The sequence below is a fragment of the Silene latifolia genome, chromosome 9 (assembly GCF_048544455.1).
Source record: "Silene latifolia isolate original U9 population chromosome 9, ASM4854445v1, whole genome shotgun sequence".
Lineage (NCBI taxonomy): Eukaryota > Viridiplantae > Streptophyta > Magnoliopsida > Caryophyllales > Caryophyllaceae > Silene > Silene latifolia.
Genome location: NC_133534.1, coordinates 204,844,207 through 204,864,511, shown reverse-complemented (window position 1 = coordinate 204,864,511; position 20,305 = coordinate 204,844,207). Strand labels below are relative to the sequence as shown.

Here is a 20,305-nt window from a genome sequence, read left to right as displayed (position 1 = left end):
ATTTCCTTTTTTTTTTTTTCTAACGTGGCATTGTGCACCGGAGGATCTCAGCCATTGGTTTCCCTTGATCAAGTGGCTGAGATTTGTGAGCTCAAACTCACCGTAAGAACCAAACCCACGAGATTCTGCCTCATTGCCGGACTATTAACAAATTGGTTAGGTTTTGAGAGAAAAAAGGAGGGGAGAGAACTCTTTAATTAACTTTGGGAACTTTTAAGATGAAGGACAATTATGAAATATTAGGGACAAAATGCGTGGGATTTAGTAATTAGTGGGGGGATTTAGCAATTCCGATTTATTATTAAACCCTTGAACCGAAAACGAGAAACTATAAAGATACTCCGTAGTCCATATAGCGTAGAATATTGGTGTATATTGCACCGCTTGGGCGTATTTTTGATCACCGGCGACATTGTTGTCATCGGCGAATATATTCGTACTGCCAAATCGCAAGTTTCTACACTTTTCTAGTTACACATACATATTTCTCCATTGATGAATCGCTTCGCCTTTTATTGAATTTCTCTCTGTCTCTTCTACATCATCACGCCTATTTCTTCTGGTAAATCAATTTAATTCCCTTCCTTTACTATTTTCGAATTATTGCTGTTTAATTGCTCATTAATCTGAAATTAGTACATTGACATTTGAAGGTGAAAATGGCAGTTGTTCAGATAGCCACCACTAAGCTAGTAAGCTACGTCTTATGGCCATTGTAGAACTAATTCACTAAATATAGTTTATGTAATTGTTCCTTGACTGAGGAGCTACATTTGTGTTTGATTTGATATTGACAAAAGAATTTTAGAATCAAGATGAATCATTGTGTTTGAGCCTTTGGAGTGAGATGCTGATGTAGGCTATTCTATTTTGATGGTACTTTATAGCGAGCTTCCAAGATTTAGGCTATTACAAGAACGGGACCAAGTGAGAAGATACCTTAGACGTTTTGTGCCTGTTTCCAGTTTCTCGGGAAGTACAACCAACTGCCTAAGACATTGAGACTGCCTTTGCCTTTGGCATATGACTTGTGCCGCACTTGTTCAGAAACAAAAATGAGTGGCAGCAGCAAAGATCGCTCAAACCCCAGCAGAAATAACTTGCCACAGATGGAAATGTCAAAACAAGCTAATCATAAAGACGCCATACCTGGGATGGATTTGTGGACAGAAGGACTCATTTGTGCTTTCGAGTATGTGCGAGGTCGGCGCAAAGTACAGAAACCAAAGGCTGCTGCCACAAAGTCCCCACCCACTCAAAACTTAGAACTTGACGATTTGAAGAAGCAAACATTTGCATACAGAGACACGGATGCACATGCTCAAAATGGGGTAGATAACCCAGAGTCTCTATACCTAATGGGTTTAGGACCTGATCATGTGTCTCCTTTAGTTGACCATGAGGAAAACCTAGCTCGTCAAATTGACCAGCTCCATGAAAATCGTTGGGTACCAATTGGATGGAAGAGAATCTCTGAACTTGTTCAACAAGTACAAGTAGATGTTGGCTGGAGCTCTATGCAGTTTGAGTTCTCGGATAAGGAGGATGATGTTACTGTAGCAGAATTGGCTGCTCCATATTGGGAGCGACCTGCTGGTCCTGTATGGTGGTGCCATGTTGATGCAAGCCATCCACATGTCGTGTCATGGCTTAGCAGTGCTCAGTGGTTACATCCTGCTGTCAGCATTGCTCTCAGAGATGAGAGTCGTTTAATAAGTGAACGGATGAAGTTCCTTCTTTATGAGGTGATACTTCCTATTTTTGGCAAGTTAATGCTGTAGTTTTAATCTAATTGTAATTCTAGATACAGGAATTCTATAGGGGTTTTGGTTATGAAAGGATAGTTGGCTGCCCTTAAAAATGTGATCATAAGAGCTGCTTACATTCTTCAGCTAAACAACAAACAGAAGAAACTAAGAAGAAATGCTAGAGGGATAGAGGGTGGGTTTTATCGGCCGATTGATAGACCTTGTTAATTGACTTGGTTACACCCTTGGTCTGGGATCTATTTATTCTGTGTTTTAGTGATACAAATTGACTTGTAGAGATCATGTGGTTTTTTTGTTACGATTTTCTTACAAGATGATATAACAAAATATTATATGGTAGGGTAGAAAATGAAATAACTTGTTGTGGACTTGTGGACACTGGACAGTTATCCTTTATGTAAACTTTTCTTTTTCCCCCTCCTTTTTTAGACATGAAGAGATTTACTGTCTTATCAGGATGAATCTATGACTCGAATGATAAAGTGCCAACGTATTGGAGATTCTGCTAACTACATCTAGATAAAATTATGCAAGCGCGAATGTATATGGATTCAACTAAAAACAAATTCTTTTTGTAAAGAGTTAGCAGCAATAAGGTGTTGCTGGGTTACATAATTCGCTAGTGCCCCATCTCTTGATAGAGTGCCAGTGTATTCTGCACAGGCCCTTGTTTAAAATCTATATTTACAACACTCATTAAGAGCATATGTTAGATACTCATATCAAATTTGGTAACATTGCTGGTGCTCTAATGTTGGCTGCTATGGTATTTATGCTGTTGGAGTTAACGTTGGTGGAGCATTGAAAGTTGTGTTCATGACTATCTGTTCATCTCTTGTTTAGGTCCCGGTGAGGGTTGCTGGAGGGCTATTATTTGAGCTTTTGGGACAGTCGGCTGGCGATCCATTAGACAATGAAGATGATATTCCTGTTGTACTGCGTTCTTGGCAAGCACAAAATTTCCTGGTGACAGCCATGCATATTAAAGGATCTGCATCAAACATAAATGTTTTGGGTGTAATGGAAGTTCAGGTCTGTCTGTTCTTATGAATATTACTTTGTATTTTTATACTCTCTTTTTTGTGCATTTTATCTCATTAAATTGTTTTACTTAGGAGCTTCTTGCTGGAGGTGGATATAATGCACCAAGAACCGCTCATGAAGTCATTGCGCATTTAGCTTGCCGTCTTGCTCGATGGGATGATAGGTAATGCCAAAAGTGCTTTTTTACCCTTTCCTTCACGATGTTGCTTGATGGGATGATATGTCAGTGCTTGTATAAAACTTGGGTTCTCTCTTTAGAATCCTCGTTTTGTGCTTTGGATAGGGCAGGGAACTGTTTCGGTGGTATTGAATGAAAAAGATTAATTGTTTTGTCCAAGCAAAGCATTTTGAAACACATAATCATTAGGTAGTTATATAGTTGTATCTTCTCCCCTGTAATAAATGAGAAGTAATTTCCCAATTCAGATATTATGGCACGCCCATCTACTACATGTAAAAGAAGACTTAATCATTTGGCCCCACTGGTATTGGACGCAATTTTCATACTCGTTAACATTACTCTGGTGCTTCAGAGGTTCTCGACAATTGCGGAGTTGGGGGTCACATGTAACAATCTTGCTTCTGTTTTAGTTCACATTTAGTACAAAATTTTGGCAGGTTACTATATTTGATGTTGGTGATAAGAATGCGGAAGCGATTTAAATAAATCGACAATGATAGTAGTGTGGATCGAACTTGTGACTCGTGAGACCGAGGGACAAGTTTGAATCCGTGGGGATATTTGCTCGGATTAGACCTATAATCCGAACAATGGTGAAATATAGTCAAAGACTTATTGACTATAATTCTGGTTATTGCTTGAGACGCGTCAAACAGTAACAAAAGTTGGATCGAAAACTCGTCGAATCCGGGTTACACAAAGCTGCGTTTTTTTCTTATAACTTGACTGACTAAAAATTGAATACAAGATGATTATTTATATAGCTAACTAGATAGACTCCTAATCTAACTCTTCCTAAATTTAATCTAACAACTCATAACAACCAGATAACTAAATCTTATTCAACAAACTAACAGCTAACTAAATCTAATCCTAGGATTAGTTTTATTTGACTAACCTACTGAATCCTACTCGTATCAGTTGGTCTCTTACTTTTCTTGCTTTCTTGTTTTGCCATGGGACCACTTTCTGCTGTAGAGGCCTGTAGGCTGAAAGTTGGTAGGCTCTTCGTTAGTATTTATTTGCAAGACGACAGATAAATACTATCCTTGAGACCTTGACTCTGTGTAAATTGTGGAGTGGAAACAATAGATTCAGACGAATTTCCACTGTATTGCAGTGTTATGGCATATTTCCCCGGTCTTTATTGAGAGCTTTAGTCCTCCATAGTTTTTCTTTTGCTTCCTGTCAAATGTAAGATGCTTTATGATCTTTGTGTCCTTGGATTCAGTAATTGATTTATTATGGAGGCACAAAATCACACACTTAGCTACATAGGCTCGAAGTCCCGACCATGTGCTCTTTCCCATTCTGCCCCAGCTTTCTCGCTTCTCCCTACAGGTTCTTCCACTTTCCTTTCCTTTCCTATGTGATTGCGAGCTACTTCTAGTCTTCCACTGCCTCCATTGGCAATTGCTTCCAAAATTAAAAATCCTGGTTTAGCGAGCAAGTGTACCTCTACTGTTCTGTTTCTCTCATAGTTCCGCCTTCCTGTCAATTACTTCATACAATATTATAAAAGACTTCTGCGTTTTGTCTTGACATTGGACATGTAGAGGAGATTGATCAATATCTTTGTAAGCACATTACACTTTGTTTGATCATGAAGTATTTGGTCCAGTTCTGCCGTTTTTTGGCTTTGCCATGCTCATATATTCATATCAGCATGTAGGTATGTCCCTTTTCTCGTATCATAAACCGGCCTTTCTTAAAATATTTGATCATATGAACATGTAGATTAGTAGATATGGCGCTTCTCTCCCTCCTCTTAGTTAGTCAGCCTTCTAAATATGATTTGCTAATTTGACTAGGTCTCTGTTTTGAGGAGTTGTGTGCACGTATCTTAAATACCCTTCAAATTATGTTATTACATATTTCAACACTTCACGTTGTTTGGTTGCGTTCGTGTATCGATATGATGGTCGTTCCGACAGGATTAGACTCTTCATTTTAGGCCCCTTTTTTGTACACGCATTGGACACTTGCAGTCGAGTTGGATCCTCCAACTCACTCAATTAGCCCCATTTTCTTTCTTTTATTTGAGGAGAATCTCGAGCAATGGGGCTAATTAAGTGAAATGGAGGGAGTGGCTTTTAATGAATGACAGCATGGAGGCCGCATAGCCATGCAGGAGTACGACTCTTATAACTAAGGATACATGGATATCGTAGTGCCCCAAATAATTCAGTCTATTAATCAACAAGGGGGCCGGTTGTACACTTGTACTTAAGACTACCCGTAGGTTGAAAACACAGAGATAACTCTTAGTGAAAATTTGCACAAAGAATTCTGTCGACCCCTGCTGGCTGCTACTTTGCAGTATAAGTTGCACAGATAGCAATTTGATCCATATCTTTATGACTAAGTGTCGCATGGAATGATTGATCTTTCAGCTTACTAGAATAGCAATGTGGATTATCTCTTATAACTCAAAATAAAAATGTGGCAGGGGACTGATATGACACACTATGAAAGAAGACACTTTATAATTATTAATCATAATAAATATAAGTTGGTTTCTTTTCTGTTGGGGTGGAATATATTGTCTTTTATGTTTGTACAGTTTGTTTCATTAATTTCATTTCTCTATGTGCTTTCATATGTGGAAGGTGCTAGACCGCTACTCTGCTAGTGTATTTGGGAATCTCCATTAAAAAAAATGAAGAGTTAGAAGCAGGTAGCTGTCTGCCCTCACTCAGTTTTTAGGATCAACTAAATCTTTAAGTTTTGTTAGAAGACAAGCTCATTTTTGTACAAGTTCTCTCAAACACACTTGAGTGCTTCGTCCCATCTTCAATAACCATATTAATCTTTCTAACTCTTCGTCCAACTGAAGCTTTCTCCTAGATTGCTGTCCTTTTCAGCATTACTGGCAGTACTCTTCCGTAACGGTGTAGACTAAAGCTTTCATCTTTTTGTGGTGTACTTTGTGTCAGTCTCATGAACCACTCTTTGAGAAAAACCGGTAGCATCTGTTTATTTTCAGGAATTCCTTTTCGACTTTTCGTTATTTAATATATACAGAATATATGTTAATTCTTCTTTAGTTGCCATACCTTTGACCAATATTCTTTTCGTCTAGTATCTGTATAGTAGAGCAAGGGGTTGGCTTTGAAAGGCTGAATGCGTTCTTATATAAAAGGAGAGGCTCGAATGAAAAAAAAATATGACTACTTGGAAGAAGGAAATTAAGGGAGTGATTGTCTCAAGAAAATCATGGACGGTTCGAAAGGATGATTCATGTCAGCCGACCCCAAATCATTTTGGGATTAAGGCTCTGATGTTGTTGTTGTTGTTGTACTGTCTCAAGAAAATATGCAGGAAAATTCCAACACTCTCTGACCAAAGTAGATATTTTGTTTAGTAAATTAATATCTCAAGTGGAATAAACCAATTAATTTTTACTGAATTTATCACATAAGTAATCAAACAGATCAGAGTACCTAGTAATGTATATTACTACTCAGATCTCTAGAACTTTTAGCTGTTGTAATGTTATGGACCATTGTTTATTTTGTGCTATCTTGTTCTCCTACATCAGTTCATTTTAATTCTGCAAATGTTGCAATATGGTTTGCAAGATTGGCTCAATTTTTTATTTATTTCTTGTTATCCAGATTCTTTAGGAAATCAATATTTGGAGCTGCTGATGAAGCAGAACTGATGTTCGTTAATAGGTATCTAAATAATTTTAGATGATCGTTTTATTTTGTACAACATAGTGTAACTCGCTGACTCAGTTGTCTTAGTGTCAATGTGTCATGTTTTATTTACTAAATTTGCAGACGCTCAGTTGTGGTCAACAACGTTTCTTTAACATAGGGCCACTGACATGACACAAAACGTTATGGAAGTATTTGGAGCACTAAAACTAGCTTCATTCGACTACATAAAATGAAAGACTAAATGCAGGTAGTTGTTTGACAATACAACAAAGATCTTTATAAAAATCAACACACAGAAAATGTAGGAAGCAAGAGGCTCTCTCTAAATTTTAGAGGGAGAAAATCCTCTAAAATAGTACCAAATCTATAGAAATAAGAAATGGGTTTTGATTATCTTTCTTGATATTCTTACTCTCATTTTCTTCATCTCTTTCCGCAGAACATTTTTCTTGAATCACTTTTTTCAGAAATTTTCTTCAATCTAGCTTCTTGATTTTTACCTCAACTAAGATCCGACTTTATTTGCTCTCCATTTTAGCCCAAGAGAGCTATATTTAGTCATTTATCTTAAGATTAAAGGTATAAATCAAGAAGTCATGAAGTTTTCTAGAACATTCTTTGAGTTTTAATTTCATGTTTTGATTATTTTAGCCCAAAGTCATTAACTGGAAGTGATGCTTCGAAAGGGCTTGAATAGCGTAAGTCATTAACCCTTAGTGTAAGTGACCTGGCGAAAGCAATCTATTTGCTTTGTTGGTACTTCATGCTTTAGCTTTCTTATTCTTTTGAGTATTTTATAAGTATTCCACTCTTGCTTTTGGGTTTGTTTGGTTCTAGATCTATTTTTTCTCTTACGTTTCCGGATTAATTTTTGTTTTTCTTCTTTTATTGGGCTTTTAAAGTTTCCGACTTTCGTTTGAGAGTCTTATTTTTGCCCTTGTTATCTTGGTTCTACTATGGTAATTTGAAAGTCTGTCTTTCTTTTACCGCTCTCATCCGCGAGGATGTCATAGGTTGATTTCGATTATCCTAGTTTCTTTACCATATAAAAAAAAAACAATGATCTTTATGAGATTCAAATGTTTATTATATGTCATGGTTTGATTGATAAATGTTTTAGTAATCAATTTGAATATTATTTAACTATAATGAAATTAATTTTGCTTTTTTTTTCATACTACTTCATAAGGTGAAATTCCGTAGCTGATAGATATCACTAACATGTCAAACGGGTAGGTCGGGTCGCGGGTCAGGTCAGAATACGGTTGGGTTAGGGTCAGAATATGGGTCAAAAATAATTTCCAACTCCCTTTTTCTACCAATTTTAAATCGAAAAAATAGTTTTTTAAAAAAAAAATTAAAACACATTTAATATTAATATTCTAATCATATTAAATGGTTACACTAATTATATTGACACAATTGTAGAAATTAAGTTATTTTAATAATTATTTTCTTATTATTAAAGGTGGCAAAAATTATATAATATTTTTTTTTTAATTATATTTGTAACTAAAACTCTAAAAGTACAAAAACTAATTATTTTTTAATTATTATTTCAAATGCGGAGTATAATATATAAATATTAATATTTTAATAAAATTCTTGATATCTATGATCCGATGGGTCCACCCGTTCGGGTCGGGATTCGATCTTAAATTAATGGGTCCACCCTTTCGGGCCGGGTTTCGATCTTAAATAAATGAGTCATTTTGGGTCGGGTCGTGGGTTGAGATGTTTCGGGACTTGACCCCGAAAAAAACGGGTTGGGTTTTCAGACCGAGTCAGAATTTGTCAGGTTTAGATATCAGTGATTTTTTATTTTTTATTATTATTATTTTTATTTTCTTAGAGTATAGGAGGTGGAGGATGTTGAATATATAGATGGTTAAAACAATTTTTTTGGATATTTTTCCTTTTGTTTTTGTTCATGGAACATTTTTGAGACAATCAACTCATTTAGTATTGTTTTTATTATTGAAGGTTTAATGTATTTGAATCATATTTTCTGCACTTCAATCATTACTCTATTTTTATTGAAGGTCTTTTTAGGTAATTTAGTGGAGTATCCTCAATGTCAACATGTTGGTCAAGATATGTTCTTGACTATATCTTAGTTTTCTAAAATATAGTAAATGGAGTACCTGATAGTAGTACCTGTCAGGCATGGCACGGTGGAGAGTTGAAATAAAATAGCTGCCTATATAGAAGGTACACCAAGTAGGCTATACAAGAAAAAAAAGCAGAAATTTCTCCGACTTCCTATCTATTTTAGTCTTTTCGCTGGCCATATGTTGTCATCTAACACAATGTTTCGGAATGTATGAGTAGGAGGAATCATGAAGATATGCATCTTTTTGGTGTCATTCTTAATCAAGAAGTTAAAAAACTGTCAAGACAGGTAACGTGCCTTATTTCTGCTTACTTGATTCTGACTACTTATTTGATTAAGGATCAATTATTTGACACTACCTTACAAATAGACCACTTTGCATAGTGCTACCTTTCAATCAATTTCTTGCAATATACCACCAAACACGTCTTTAGGCAAAAACAAAAAGTCAATTATCCGGCACATAACTTTATTTTAAACTCTTTAAATCAAATTCGGTGGTTAATGTCGGATAATTGACTTTTTTTGTCTGAAAATGTATTTTGGTGGTGTTCGACATAATTTTATATTTGAAATGAAGTGTGTTACAAGAAATTGATTTAAAGGTAGCAGTATGCAAAGTGGTCTATTTTTAAAGTAGTATTAACCTATTGATACTTGATTAAATGAGATTTAAGTCCCATCTTCCTTAAAAAGATTTTCATTAAGTTGTATTGCTTGTGACTGGGATTTGCTTCATTCAACTTCCAAACCTATCTTTTACAGAGCTTTTCGAATTTGTGTTTGCTTCTTAATTCTTCTGGCAGACCTTTTGTTTAGAAAATCGATTTATAATCTTTTTCAAATTATATAGCTTAAAAATAAGCTGGTTTCCTCTGCAAGAAAGTGATTTTGAACTAATGTAGCTATGTTAACCTTACCTTGGTGCATCAGCAAGTCCTTTATTATGTGTTGTCATGATGAGGAACATGGCGATGTTCTTTTAAAAAAACATTAGTACAGTTGTAACGGGAAAAAACATTGGGTGAGATGGTCCTATTCTAGGACGTGTGAGGATTCTAGATTTTGGAGTTAATTTCAAAGCTTTAAGTTGAAAAGTCTCCCCAAAACCTTGCAAGATATCATGTTCATCAGTAAGACGGTTTTACTTGTCACTGTACAAATGATTAGCATCGAACTATTTGTTTTCCCCCTTACCTTTTCTTTTAGGTATAATATGCACATTGTCCCGGTTAAGGTTATGATGTTCCAAATCAATTTTAGGGTCGGGGTCAGGGAGGCGAACTTATATTGAAGGTGTGAGGTACAGATAGATGGTAGAAGAGTGAGATATTGTAGGATTTTGTGAAATCACTAACTGTCCAAGGCTTTGGTTATTAAAATACTAGAAGCTATCAACTTGCTCTTTGGTTTATTTTGTATCACAATCTTCGATTGAGCACTTCACTGCAGTATAGTGATATTGGAACTTGGAAGTCTATATTTTGTTGCTTCCCTTAGTAGTTGGATAATCGGCAACTGGTGCACCTGCTCCTGCTATTTTTTGATACACTTTGTTTCTAAGAATAGAATCTATTGCTGTTGATTTTTTTTTTCTGCGTTCTGACCCGAGGATAAGGCTCTGATGTTGTTGTTGTTGTTCTGACCCGAGGATAAACTTATTTTTGTTTTCATGTAGTTCAAGCTGAGAAAATTGCACCAGATAACCTAGCGTCTCAGCTGAAATAATATTTTAGCCATTTAACTCATATAAACCAAGGTTTTTTCGTATTTGGGTAGGGTTGTTTGGACTATGGATTGGGATAATTGGTAAGCTGGGAGGGCTTTTAAAGTTCCTTGATCTTCTTAAAAAGGAACTGCAAAGTCCCTCGGGAGTTTCGTTTGAATCACACCTATACTACCCTCTCCTTTTTTATAAAATTGTTGTCCAAAGCTTTCCATTTGCAATGCTGATTTCTACATTCAGTATGGTTAGTTTGTCTGGATTGCTTCAGCTTAATTATAAGTCTAAAATTAGGCAAATTGGTCGCATCATTCGGAGACATGTGACTATGTGAGCAAAGTGGGAAAAACAACTTGTCAGTTTGTATATCTAAACTATTGCCTGTCTCAACCTTTTTTCATTTTTATGAACAACTTGCTTGTTTATATAACTATTCTTTTAGTTATGTTTCGTCTTTAATTTATGACACCATCTCACCATGTGCTGGTTTTACTTAGGTCATTAGAGTAAAGTGGTCACTCCACGCAAGGGAGGAGATCATTTTTGAGCTTCTTCAACATTTACGAGGCAATGCAGCTAGAATTTTATTAGAAGGTGTAAGGAGGAGCACAAGGGATATGATTGATGAACAAGAAGCAGTACGTGGTCGCTTGTTTACTATTCAAGATGTTATGCAGAGTAACATCCGCGCCTGGCTGCAGGTTTGTACATGTTGATACATGATTCCAGTGAGTTGCTCTATGTATTGCAATTGATTTATGCCTTATCTTTTTAACTTTATATTTAAGGTTGGTGGAGTGGAATGTTGTTTATCATTCCGAGCAGTGGCGTATCTAGGATTTAGTTAAGGGGGATGCAAAAATTCAACCACATCAAGTTAGTAGCCGATTTTGGATTTTAACAACATGATTCGGGTTCATAAAAAAATACATTTAGCTTGAAAGTTGGAGAATATAAAACTTAAATAACTACTACTAATCTAAAGGCTTGAACTAAGAAATTCACCAAAAAAAACCTTTGGAAAAGTAAATATACATGATAATTTAATGTGAATGGTAGTATTTAATATGGAATCTTCATGTTATTTATGGTAACTAATATACATGGAAATTGCTAAAGTAAAAAAAGGCCTAATGTAGGAGTCAAACACAGGACCAATTGATTAGAAAATAACAGACTTACCGCTGGACCAACTACCATTCACTAATCTTTTACTGCACTAAATCTTATTCATTCTTAAAATTTCAGGGGATGCAGTTGCAGCCACTGCATGTCTGCATCCCCTTTGACGACACCACTGATTCCGAGACATCCCTGTCTAGTGGATGGTCTTGATACCTTTTGCTCCCTCTGTCTCATTCACCTTTTTACGTTTTCTTTTGGATGGTTAATTTTGCAAGCACATGCACACGGATAAGGGTTATATTAATAGGTTAAGAGTGTAAAATGGCAGTGTGCACACAGTTACAATTCCGAAATAAAAGAGCAAAAAACATTTGAGTGACACAGAGGGAGTGTACTTTGTTTACTTAAGCCTAATATCCACTTATTTTGTATTGTACTAAACCCTTGATAATTGTTTTTTGTGGCTCCTATTATAAATCGTAAGCATATGTTTTCCCAATTGAATTAAGCCAAAGCTTAATCTAGTAGAACTTTTTGCTTGGGCAAAACAAACGGATAGTTGTCACAGGGTAATAAAGGGCAAAATAAAGGAGGAACGGAGGAAGTTGAAAGGGTGTTGAGAATTGGATAAGTACTACTTTATGAGGGTAATGCATTGCCCTAAGGATGAGATGGATAACTATTATCCTTATGTGGGGTATTAGTACCCCTTCACTCTCTTTCTCTATCCACCACTGCCACATCATATTTTGTTTTCTGCCCATTACTTTATTAACGATTACTCCCATCTAAGCGAACCCTTGAGGTTCGTTGCAGTTGGAGTTTTGATGGCAACTAAAGATGACTTCCAGCTTCTCATATTTCTTTGCTCTCTGTCATTCCAGGACCGAAGCCTTCGAGTTACACACAACTTAACCGTTTTTGGTGGATGTGGGCTTGTTTTATCTGTTATAACCGGGCTGTTTGGGATCAATGTGGATGGAATGCCCGGTGCTCAGAACACGCCATATGCGTTTGCCCTGTTTTCAGGACTCCTAATCTTACTGGGGATCATTCTAATTGTGGTTGGTATAGTTTACTTGGGGCTGAAGCGACCTGTCTCTGGAGAACAGGTAGAGGTGAGGAAGTTGGAGCTTGAAGAGCTGGTGAAGATGTTCCAGCATGAAGCCGAGACTCATGCCCAAGTTCGCCATGAAAACCCGCGGGCTAACCTGCCATCCTTGGGAAAAGATCCCTTTCCCCGCGATGCGAATTATGTGATAATCCAATAAGGGGATTTTTGAAAGAGAATTAATTATCTGAAATATTAGTATCCATGGACGGGAAAAGAAAAAGAAAAAGGAGCTAAATCCAAAATGATGATTATGTACTGGAGATCCTGGCCCTTCTAAATCTGCGTGGATTCTTTTGCTGTACTCCTTTTGTATAGAGCGGGGAAAACAAAGTAGGATAATGCAAGAAAAGAGGAAAGAGGACAATACACATCCTCATAAGAGAGCTTCCTCGGGCATACTATATTCGTTGAGCTGGTTAACCTAGTTTTATCATCGGAGCATAGTATATACGTTAAGCTGAGCACTTGTCATCGGAGCATACACTACCCACCAACATGAACTAATTTTGACTAGCTTCGAAATTCAAGCTTAGCACTCGTTAAGCTGGTCATCCTATTGGTTTGCTCCGAAATTTGTTGTATGCCAGGATTGAAATGTTAATCTTGTAACACAAAATCTCATTGTGCCAAGGAACATAATTGACTATAGGATATTTGTTTAATGTCGTCTAAACAGTGCAACTTCATACAAATTTGTAAATCTAATGTGCTTCTTCGTAGTCATGAAATTTTAGCTTTGCTGCTGGTCTTATCATGTGTAATTGTGTTGGCTTTTTTTGTAGATAAGTAATTTATCGTTTTTAAGTTCCGTTTTCTGTTGTAATTTTTATTTCTTGTGGCTTATGGTTGATTATGTGGAGCATTATCTCATTCTTCCATTCTCATTCCCCAGCATCAATATTTACGAAGACCCTTAAACATAGGTACCAGTGGATTTTTGATGTCAGCCGTTTTAGCCCCCTTTTACAGCAAGGAAAATTACAATTACCCAAAACTAAACAAGGGAAAGAAAACAAAGAATACAATATGTCTATACTATGGACTTTTATTATCGTGTTTTTTGTTCTAGCATCTTCTGAGATGGTACTATGATGAGAGCCATGTGCGGGGGGAATTTCAGAAAGTTTTTATGGATCTCTTCTTAGCTTCCGGTGATGGTGTTGAGTGGAGGGATCACTCTGTTTTCCAGCATACCCTCATGAACCTGGAGAGTACGATTTCTCCTGATGAGGCGGACCGTCTCAACCGGCCTTTTACGGCTAAAGAGGTCCGTGCAGCGGTCTTTCAGATGGGGGCCCTTAAAGCCCCGGGACCTGATGGTATTCCAGCGGTTTTCTATCAACGTTGTTGGTCCATGGTTAAAAGAGATTTTACAAAAGCGGTACTTTCCATTCTTAATTCAGGAAGAGTCCTTAAGGAGGTAAATCGGACTTTTATTACTCTTATTCCGAAAAAGGAGAGCCCGGAGGGAGTTTCGGACTATCGTCCTATCAGCCTTTGTAATGTCATGATGAGGATTGTGACAAAATGCATAGCAAATCGATTGGCCAAAATCATGAGCTCTTTGGTCAGTGAAACGCAAAATGCTTTTCTCCCAGGGAGGAGCAGTAGCGATAATATCCTGGTAGCACATGAGGCAATCCATAAAATATCAAATCACAAGCAGGGGCATCAAGGGTTAGGCGTTTTTAAAGCGGATAGGAGCAAGGCGTATGACAGAGTTCGATGAGATTTTTTGGAGGCGGTTTTGGCAAAATTCGGTTTCCCCCAACATTTGAGAACGTTGATTATGAACTGCGTCACGTCTGTGAGCTATGAAATCCTTGTGAATGGAATACCTCTTCCTCAATTCCGACCTCAGTGTGGTCTACGACAAGGTGACCCCCTGTCACCTTACCTGTTTATACTGTGTATGGTGGTGCTATCCAGGAATATTGACCATGCCCACGACTTGAAGAAAATTCAGGGAATACAACTGGTTCGGGAAACTCGGCCTATTACTCATTTGTTTTTTTTGCGGATGACTCGGTGTTCTTCTTTAAGGACAGGGGTAACACTGTTCCGCATCTCATGAGGATCATTCTTGACTATTGCGAGGCATCGGGACAGCAACTAAACTTGGATAAATCTGGTATTATTTTTAGTCCAAATACTACGCTGATTAAGGCACAGCGGATGTTGAAGGTTTTTATGATCAGAAAGAATAAGGGCATAGGAAAATATTTGGGGATTCCGGCAGGGTTTACAGAATCAAAGAAAGGTATTTTTAATGCAATTATCGAGCATGTCACCAAACGTATCTCTTCATGGAATGGGATATTTCTATCACCAGCGGGACGTCTTACCCTAATTTCATCGGTTCTATCCAATCTCTCCAATTACTTTCTATCGGTTTTCAAAATTCCGGTAAGTGCGGCAAAAAAGATCAATTCTATTTTGACACAATTTTGCTGGACGGGATGCAAGATGGGGAACAACATTCACTGGTGTAGCAAAAATTTCCTGAGTTTACCTAAGAGTGCGGGCGGGCTAGGAATCATAAACGTCGAATGCCTCAATCAAGCCTTATTGGCCAAGCACGGAGGAGAATTGTCTCTGGGGAGAATTCTTTGTTTTGCAGGATATACAGGCGTAAGTTGTTTGGTTCTCAGGTTTACCAACATGACATGCAACCCAACCGAAGTACTGGGTGTTCGTGGGGCACTAGAAGCATCTTGCATGGGTTGTCCATTGTTCTGGAAAATATTGGCTGGAAGTTCGGGAAGAACTCGAGGCTGAATGTATGGACCTCTAGGTGGGTGGGGGGACAGAGACCGGAACCTAAAGATGTGTGGTTAGATCTGAACCATAGTCATATGGCAAGTTTGCAAGTAAGGCGGCTTTTTCATTCGGATGGCCAGTGGAATATGTTGGAAATCATATTTTAAATATTACATATTTTGGTTTAAAGTTTTAGTCATAAAAACTTAAAGATCTTATGCATGCAAAACTAGAATAAGAGTAAGGAAAAATCGTTTCATACCATATGAATATTTCGGCCAAATGGGCACAAATGAAGTCTCCTACCTCACTTGTTCTTGAGTTTTCCATATATAAGGATAATCCTCCAAAGACCTCAAGTATAGAAGCCACTCCTCTTGATTGCACCCAAGATTATCCCTTATCCCCACTAAATAATATTAGCTAGATATTAGTTTAGTAGTTTACCTTAAAATTAATTACTAACACTCATATATTACACTAATAATATTAGTAATTTGATTGAACAATTTTTGATTGAATCTTCTCATATTTTTGATGAAGATTAAAGAGAGGAGAGAGTAATGCATAAACTTTTGCATGTATTCTGAATGGACAAGTATTTTGAATGAGTAGTGAACAAAAGTCCTCTAATAATCATAGAGGTGTCACGGTTCAAGGAGGATAAAAAGACCAACATCTTGTCCTTCACTTTTCCTTTTGTTCTTATCAAAACCTTAGGCATATAAGGCTAGGTGTAGACTAGGCATCATTAGCTTATTTTATCTCATAAAATAATTCACCCACTAACACCCATCACTCTCATTATTTCGGTCCATGTACCATAAAATGGACTACCATTTTATTTTGTCAATTTGTCATTTGTCACACAATATGTCACATGTAGTATGCTACATGTTATTAATTAATTTTAATGCACATTTATCACATAAATATCATTTTATAAGTTAATTAAATTTACATTTAACAAATTGACTAGTGATACTTGATCACATAAATAAAATGGGTCATTTAATTATAATTCACAACATCTTGTAATTATAATTAACCATTCATTATCATCTCTATTGTTTCACAAACAATAAACAATTTTAGTAATAAAATATTTCAATTACTAAAATAAATCTTATTTAATCCCATTACAATAAGATATCAATATCCTCTCTCACAAATGAATTGTTCAATTTTAAGGAATTGATCAACTTGTATCGTCATACAATTAATCAACTTTAAAGATAAGGGCATCATCCTTTAGGTGTGACCTTAAGGGATCAACTGACCACCACCGTCCCACGACACTAACGTCAAACTCTAGCAAGCCAATCGTTACCGATTAATGTTGATCAGTTGACTATAAAATGAATCATCCCTTACTTATTCTTAAAATGAGATTTAAAAATGTGATCAATATGATCGACAATTGTGATCGCATTGTTGTCGGAGGACACATATTCCAACAATCTCCCACTTGTCCTCGACAAGTGTGCGTCACCAATTCTCTTGTCCTATTACTATCTCCCACTCAATGCAAGGCGTCTTTCGGGTCGTACTTGCAAGTGATCATATCGAGAGTGGTTTCCTCGATCTGGAGAATAACTGATTGACCGGAATTTATCTACCATAGATACCTTCCGAGCGTGGCCACGCATTTCCAGTTCATTACTCCTCGAGTGGCCCTGAGATATTGTTTTAACCCTGACAAGGGGGTGGACAATTCCTATCGCACTATTTCCTTCGACTAGCCACAACCATCATAACCCAAAATATGCCCATTTGACCCCGTTTACGAAAGCCGTAGTAACATAAATCAAAGTTAATCTGAAACCATGCCACCTTAGGCGAACATTCTTTAGTCAAAAGAATCGACTCATTAGAATACTATAGTAGTTCTCGCCACGACCAGGCTTTATAAATTTGCCAGAACTCTATAAGCGGTCACTGCCCAACAAAGTGTTCATAACAGTCTGCCTATGTGATCGACTAGTCATCTCACATGACTCTATGGCACTTGAACTTGCCATCAATCGCATCACACTCTAGTCACTTCGAGACGTCACCTCATACAAGTGACTATGGGCGAATACCATGTTAATCCAGGTTCACTTTAACGGGGTTGAATATTGTCTCTACAACCCGTTTGGATGTAACAAAGTACAAGAAAAGAGTTTTTAAAGTAAAAACTCGAACGACAAATGCGATTATCACATATGAATAGTCAATGCCTGATTACTATTTCATATTCTATAATCTAATTTGATCTTGTATGTAGTTGTTCATTTCAATTCAATTGAAATGACATGACTCATCATGTTTAGCCTATGATTAGGCCTTGCTAAGTAGGTTTTAGCAACTCCCTGCTCAACCTTGCTACATACTTGTTTTCCTCTCGTAATGTATACATTTGTATTACAAAACTTTCTGAGTATGTGTCTAGATCCAATCTAAACATAGGCTTTCTTGCCTTAAAATAGCTCCCACTGTTTTCACAGTGTGCGGAACTCATCCCTCTTGCACATCCCATGATTACAAGTGTACTTAATTTCCGTTGTAAATATTTCTCATTGTTCTTTATTGCCTAGAACGATTCTAGAAAATCTATTTCTTAAATAACATAGCCACAATGGTATCTTAACCATCCTGATGTGTTTTGATTATGGTTTTGTCGGAAACCATGCGCAATCTCAATTGTCAATTGTCATTTGTGTAACACCCTTACACAAAATTGCATCAAAAACACTTTGATTTACATCCTTAATGCTTCTGCAAGCACTTAAGGGTAATCTTTATGGCTTACTTGGTAACTATTACTTAAATTCGATTTGAAACAATTCATCATACTCAAAGTATATGAAGTATTATACATCATTTCCTATTTAATTGATTCGGCAGCGGAAGCAAATGGAATCAATCAAATATGTTCAATTCGATTGAACTAGTCATGAATCTTATCAACATAAGACTCCTTATTTGACGCTAATATCATGTAGATTTATCTCCATAAATCTGGATATTAAAGATGTATTATATATCTCCAAGTCTTAAATCATTCCCAATGATCAATATGTCATCCACATATTAGACTAATTAAAAAATTACCGTAACTCCCACTAAACTCCATGTATAAACACAACTTCTCGACTTATCGGGAAAATTTTTATACCATGATCAAATCATTTATTCCAACTCATTGATGTCCTACTCAAGACCCTCTCTTAAGTTTCACATTATCTTAGGATTGCAAGAATCTACAAAACTCAAGACATGTATTGAATACATTCATTCTAATTGAAGAAGTGGGTTTTAGATTCACTTACTATATATATATATATATATATATATATATATATATATATATATATATATATATATATATATATATATATCATCATAATGACACACAATCCCTAAGAAGATCCAAATAGACTTAAGCATTTCAACTAGTGCAAAACCCTTTGCAACCAATCAAGCTTTGATATCTAACAATTCACTTGGAATTTATTTCGGATTTTCATGGCTCTAAGCCTTGTATTGAGTTGTGACTTAAACAAGCTCATGTAAGTCATATGTTCATTACTTTCCAGAAGTAATCAACTTGAATCAAACAATTTCTTTGTAAGTTGCAAGCTCTTTACTTTCTAAAAGTAACACTAATTCATCATCTTCAACAAGTGATAACTTTAACCTCCTAGGTTTTGAAGAAACAACGTCTTACACGAAACAACGTCTTACACAAAACGTCTCATGTCGCCAAGAAAGACCAGTTTCTTGCGAGATAACATTCTTTGTGGCTCTTGAATAATTTCTCCCACTCTGTCTTCTAGAAATAAACTTGTATTTTAGAAAGACAGCTTCACGAGCCACAAACCTGGTGTACTCGTGATTATAATAAGGAAAAATGAGCATTTGTTTCTTTTGAGAACTTACAAACATGGTACCCTAACATTTCATATCTCATATGATTCGTTTTAAATTTAGTGGAAAAATAATTTAGACAAAATGATAAAATCCCCAAAAGGATCAAGTAACTCAAAGTTACTTGATTGAAGTCCAAACCATATCGAATAGCGTTTGATTTCTTATTCAACCACACATTATCCCATAATGTGTGTTAAGAGAGATTAGCTTTGTGATACTATATCACATTTCATTTGGCTTATATCAAAGTCTTCACTTTGATAATCCCATCACGACTAAATCGTGATTCCTTGAACTCTTTGAACTTCTTCAAATATTTCTCTATTTACCTTATTAAGTGCACACATTAGTGTCAACTTAAATCGTTGGTAAAAGAAAATGATCAACCTATTTTGGATCAATGATTTATAACCTCGATCTCCTTTTCAACCAAAAGGCACGAGACATCTTGCTTTGAATACAAGATACGCATATACCATAAGATCTAATGGTTTTAAGAGTACTCGATAACTCTTTGCGTTCATCATTCCAGAATCTAAGATTTAATCTTGGGTTACCAATTTGAGTCTTGCATCATCTTCATGATATATCATTCTAGTTTGTTTTAGAATATAATCACCTTGATAATGGGCTAGCCATACATCAAATCATGGTGTATAGGGTCACAAAAGTGAAACCTCTTTTGTATCTTAACAAGTTTATTTTCTTATTTAGAGTTTATGCACTTAATAGTCACAATTAAGTACAACTCTAAACTCAAAAACTAGATTGAGTTCACAATGACTCTATGTCTCAACATCATTGTTGCTAGTCGTCATATTCTAATCATCCTATGTATCAAATACAATGATGAAAATTACCACCGGTTTCTAATATTGACGAAGTAGTATTAGCAA

The 20,305-nt window shown here is 36.3% G+C and overlaps 1 protein-coding gene across 1 annotated transcript; it reads left to right on the top strand.

Moving 5' to 3' along the window:
* Window positions 1–294: 294 nt before the first annotated feature.
* LOC141600386 (uncharacterized) lies at window positions 295–13,542 on the top strand. The gene is made up of 8 exons (XM_074420617.1): window positions 295–562; window positions 888–1,745; window positions 2,613–2,801; window positions 2,885–2,976; window positions 6,612–6,671; window positions 8,991–9,060; window positions 10,993–11,196; window positions 12,505–13,542. Exons 2-8 carry the CDS (start codon window positions 1,056–1,058, stop codon window positions 12,889–12,891), a joined length of 1,692 nt encoding a protein of 563 aa, XP_074276718.1. The 5' UTR covers window positions 295–562; window positions 888–1,055; the 3' UTR covers window positions 12,892–13,542.
* The last annotated feature ends 6,763 nt before the right edge of the window (window positions 13,543–20,305 follow it).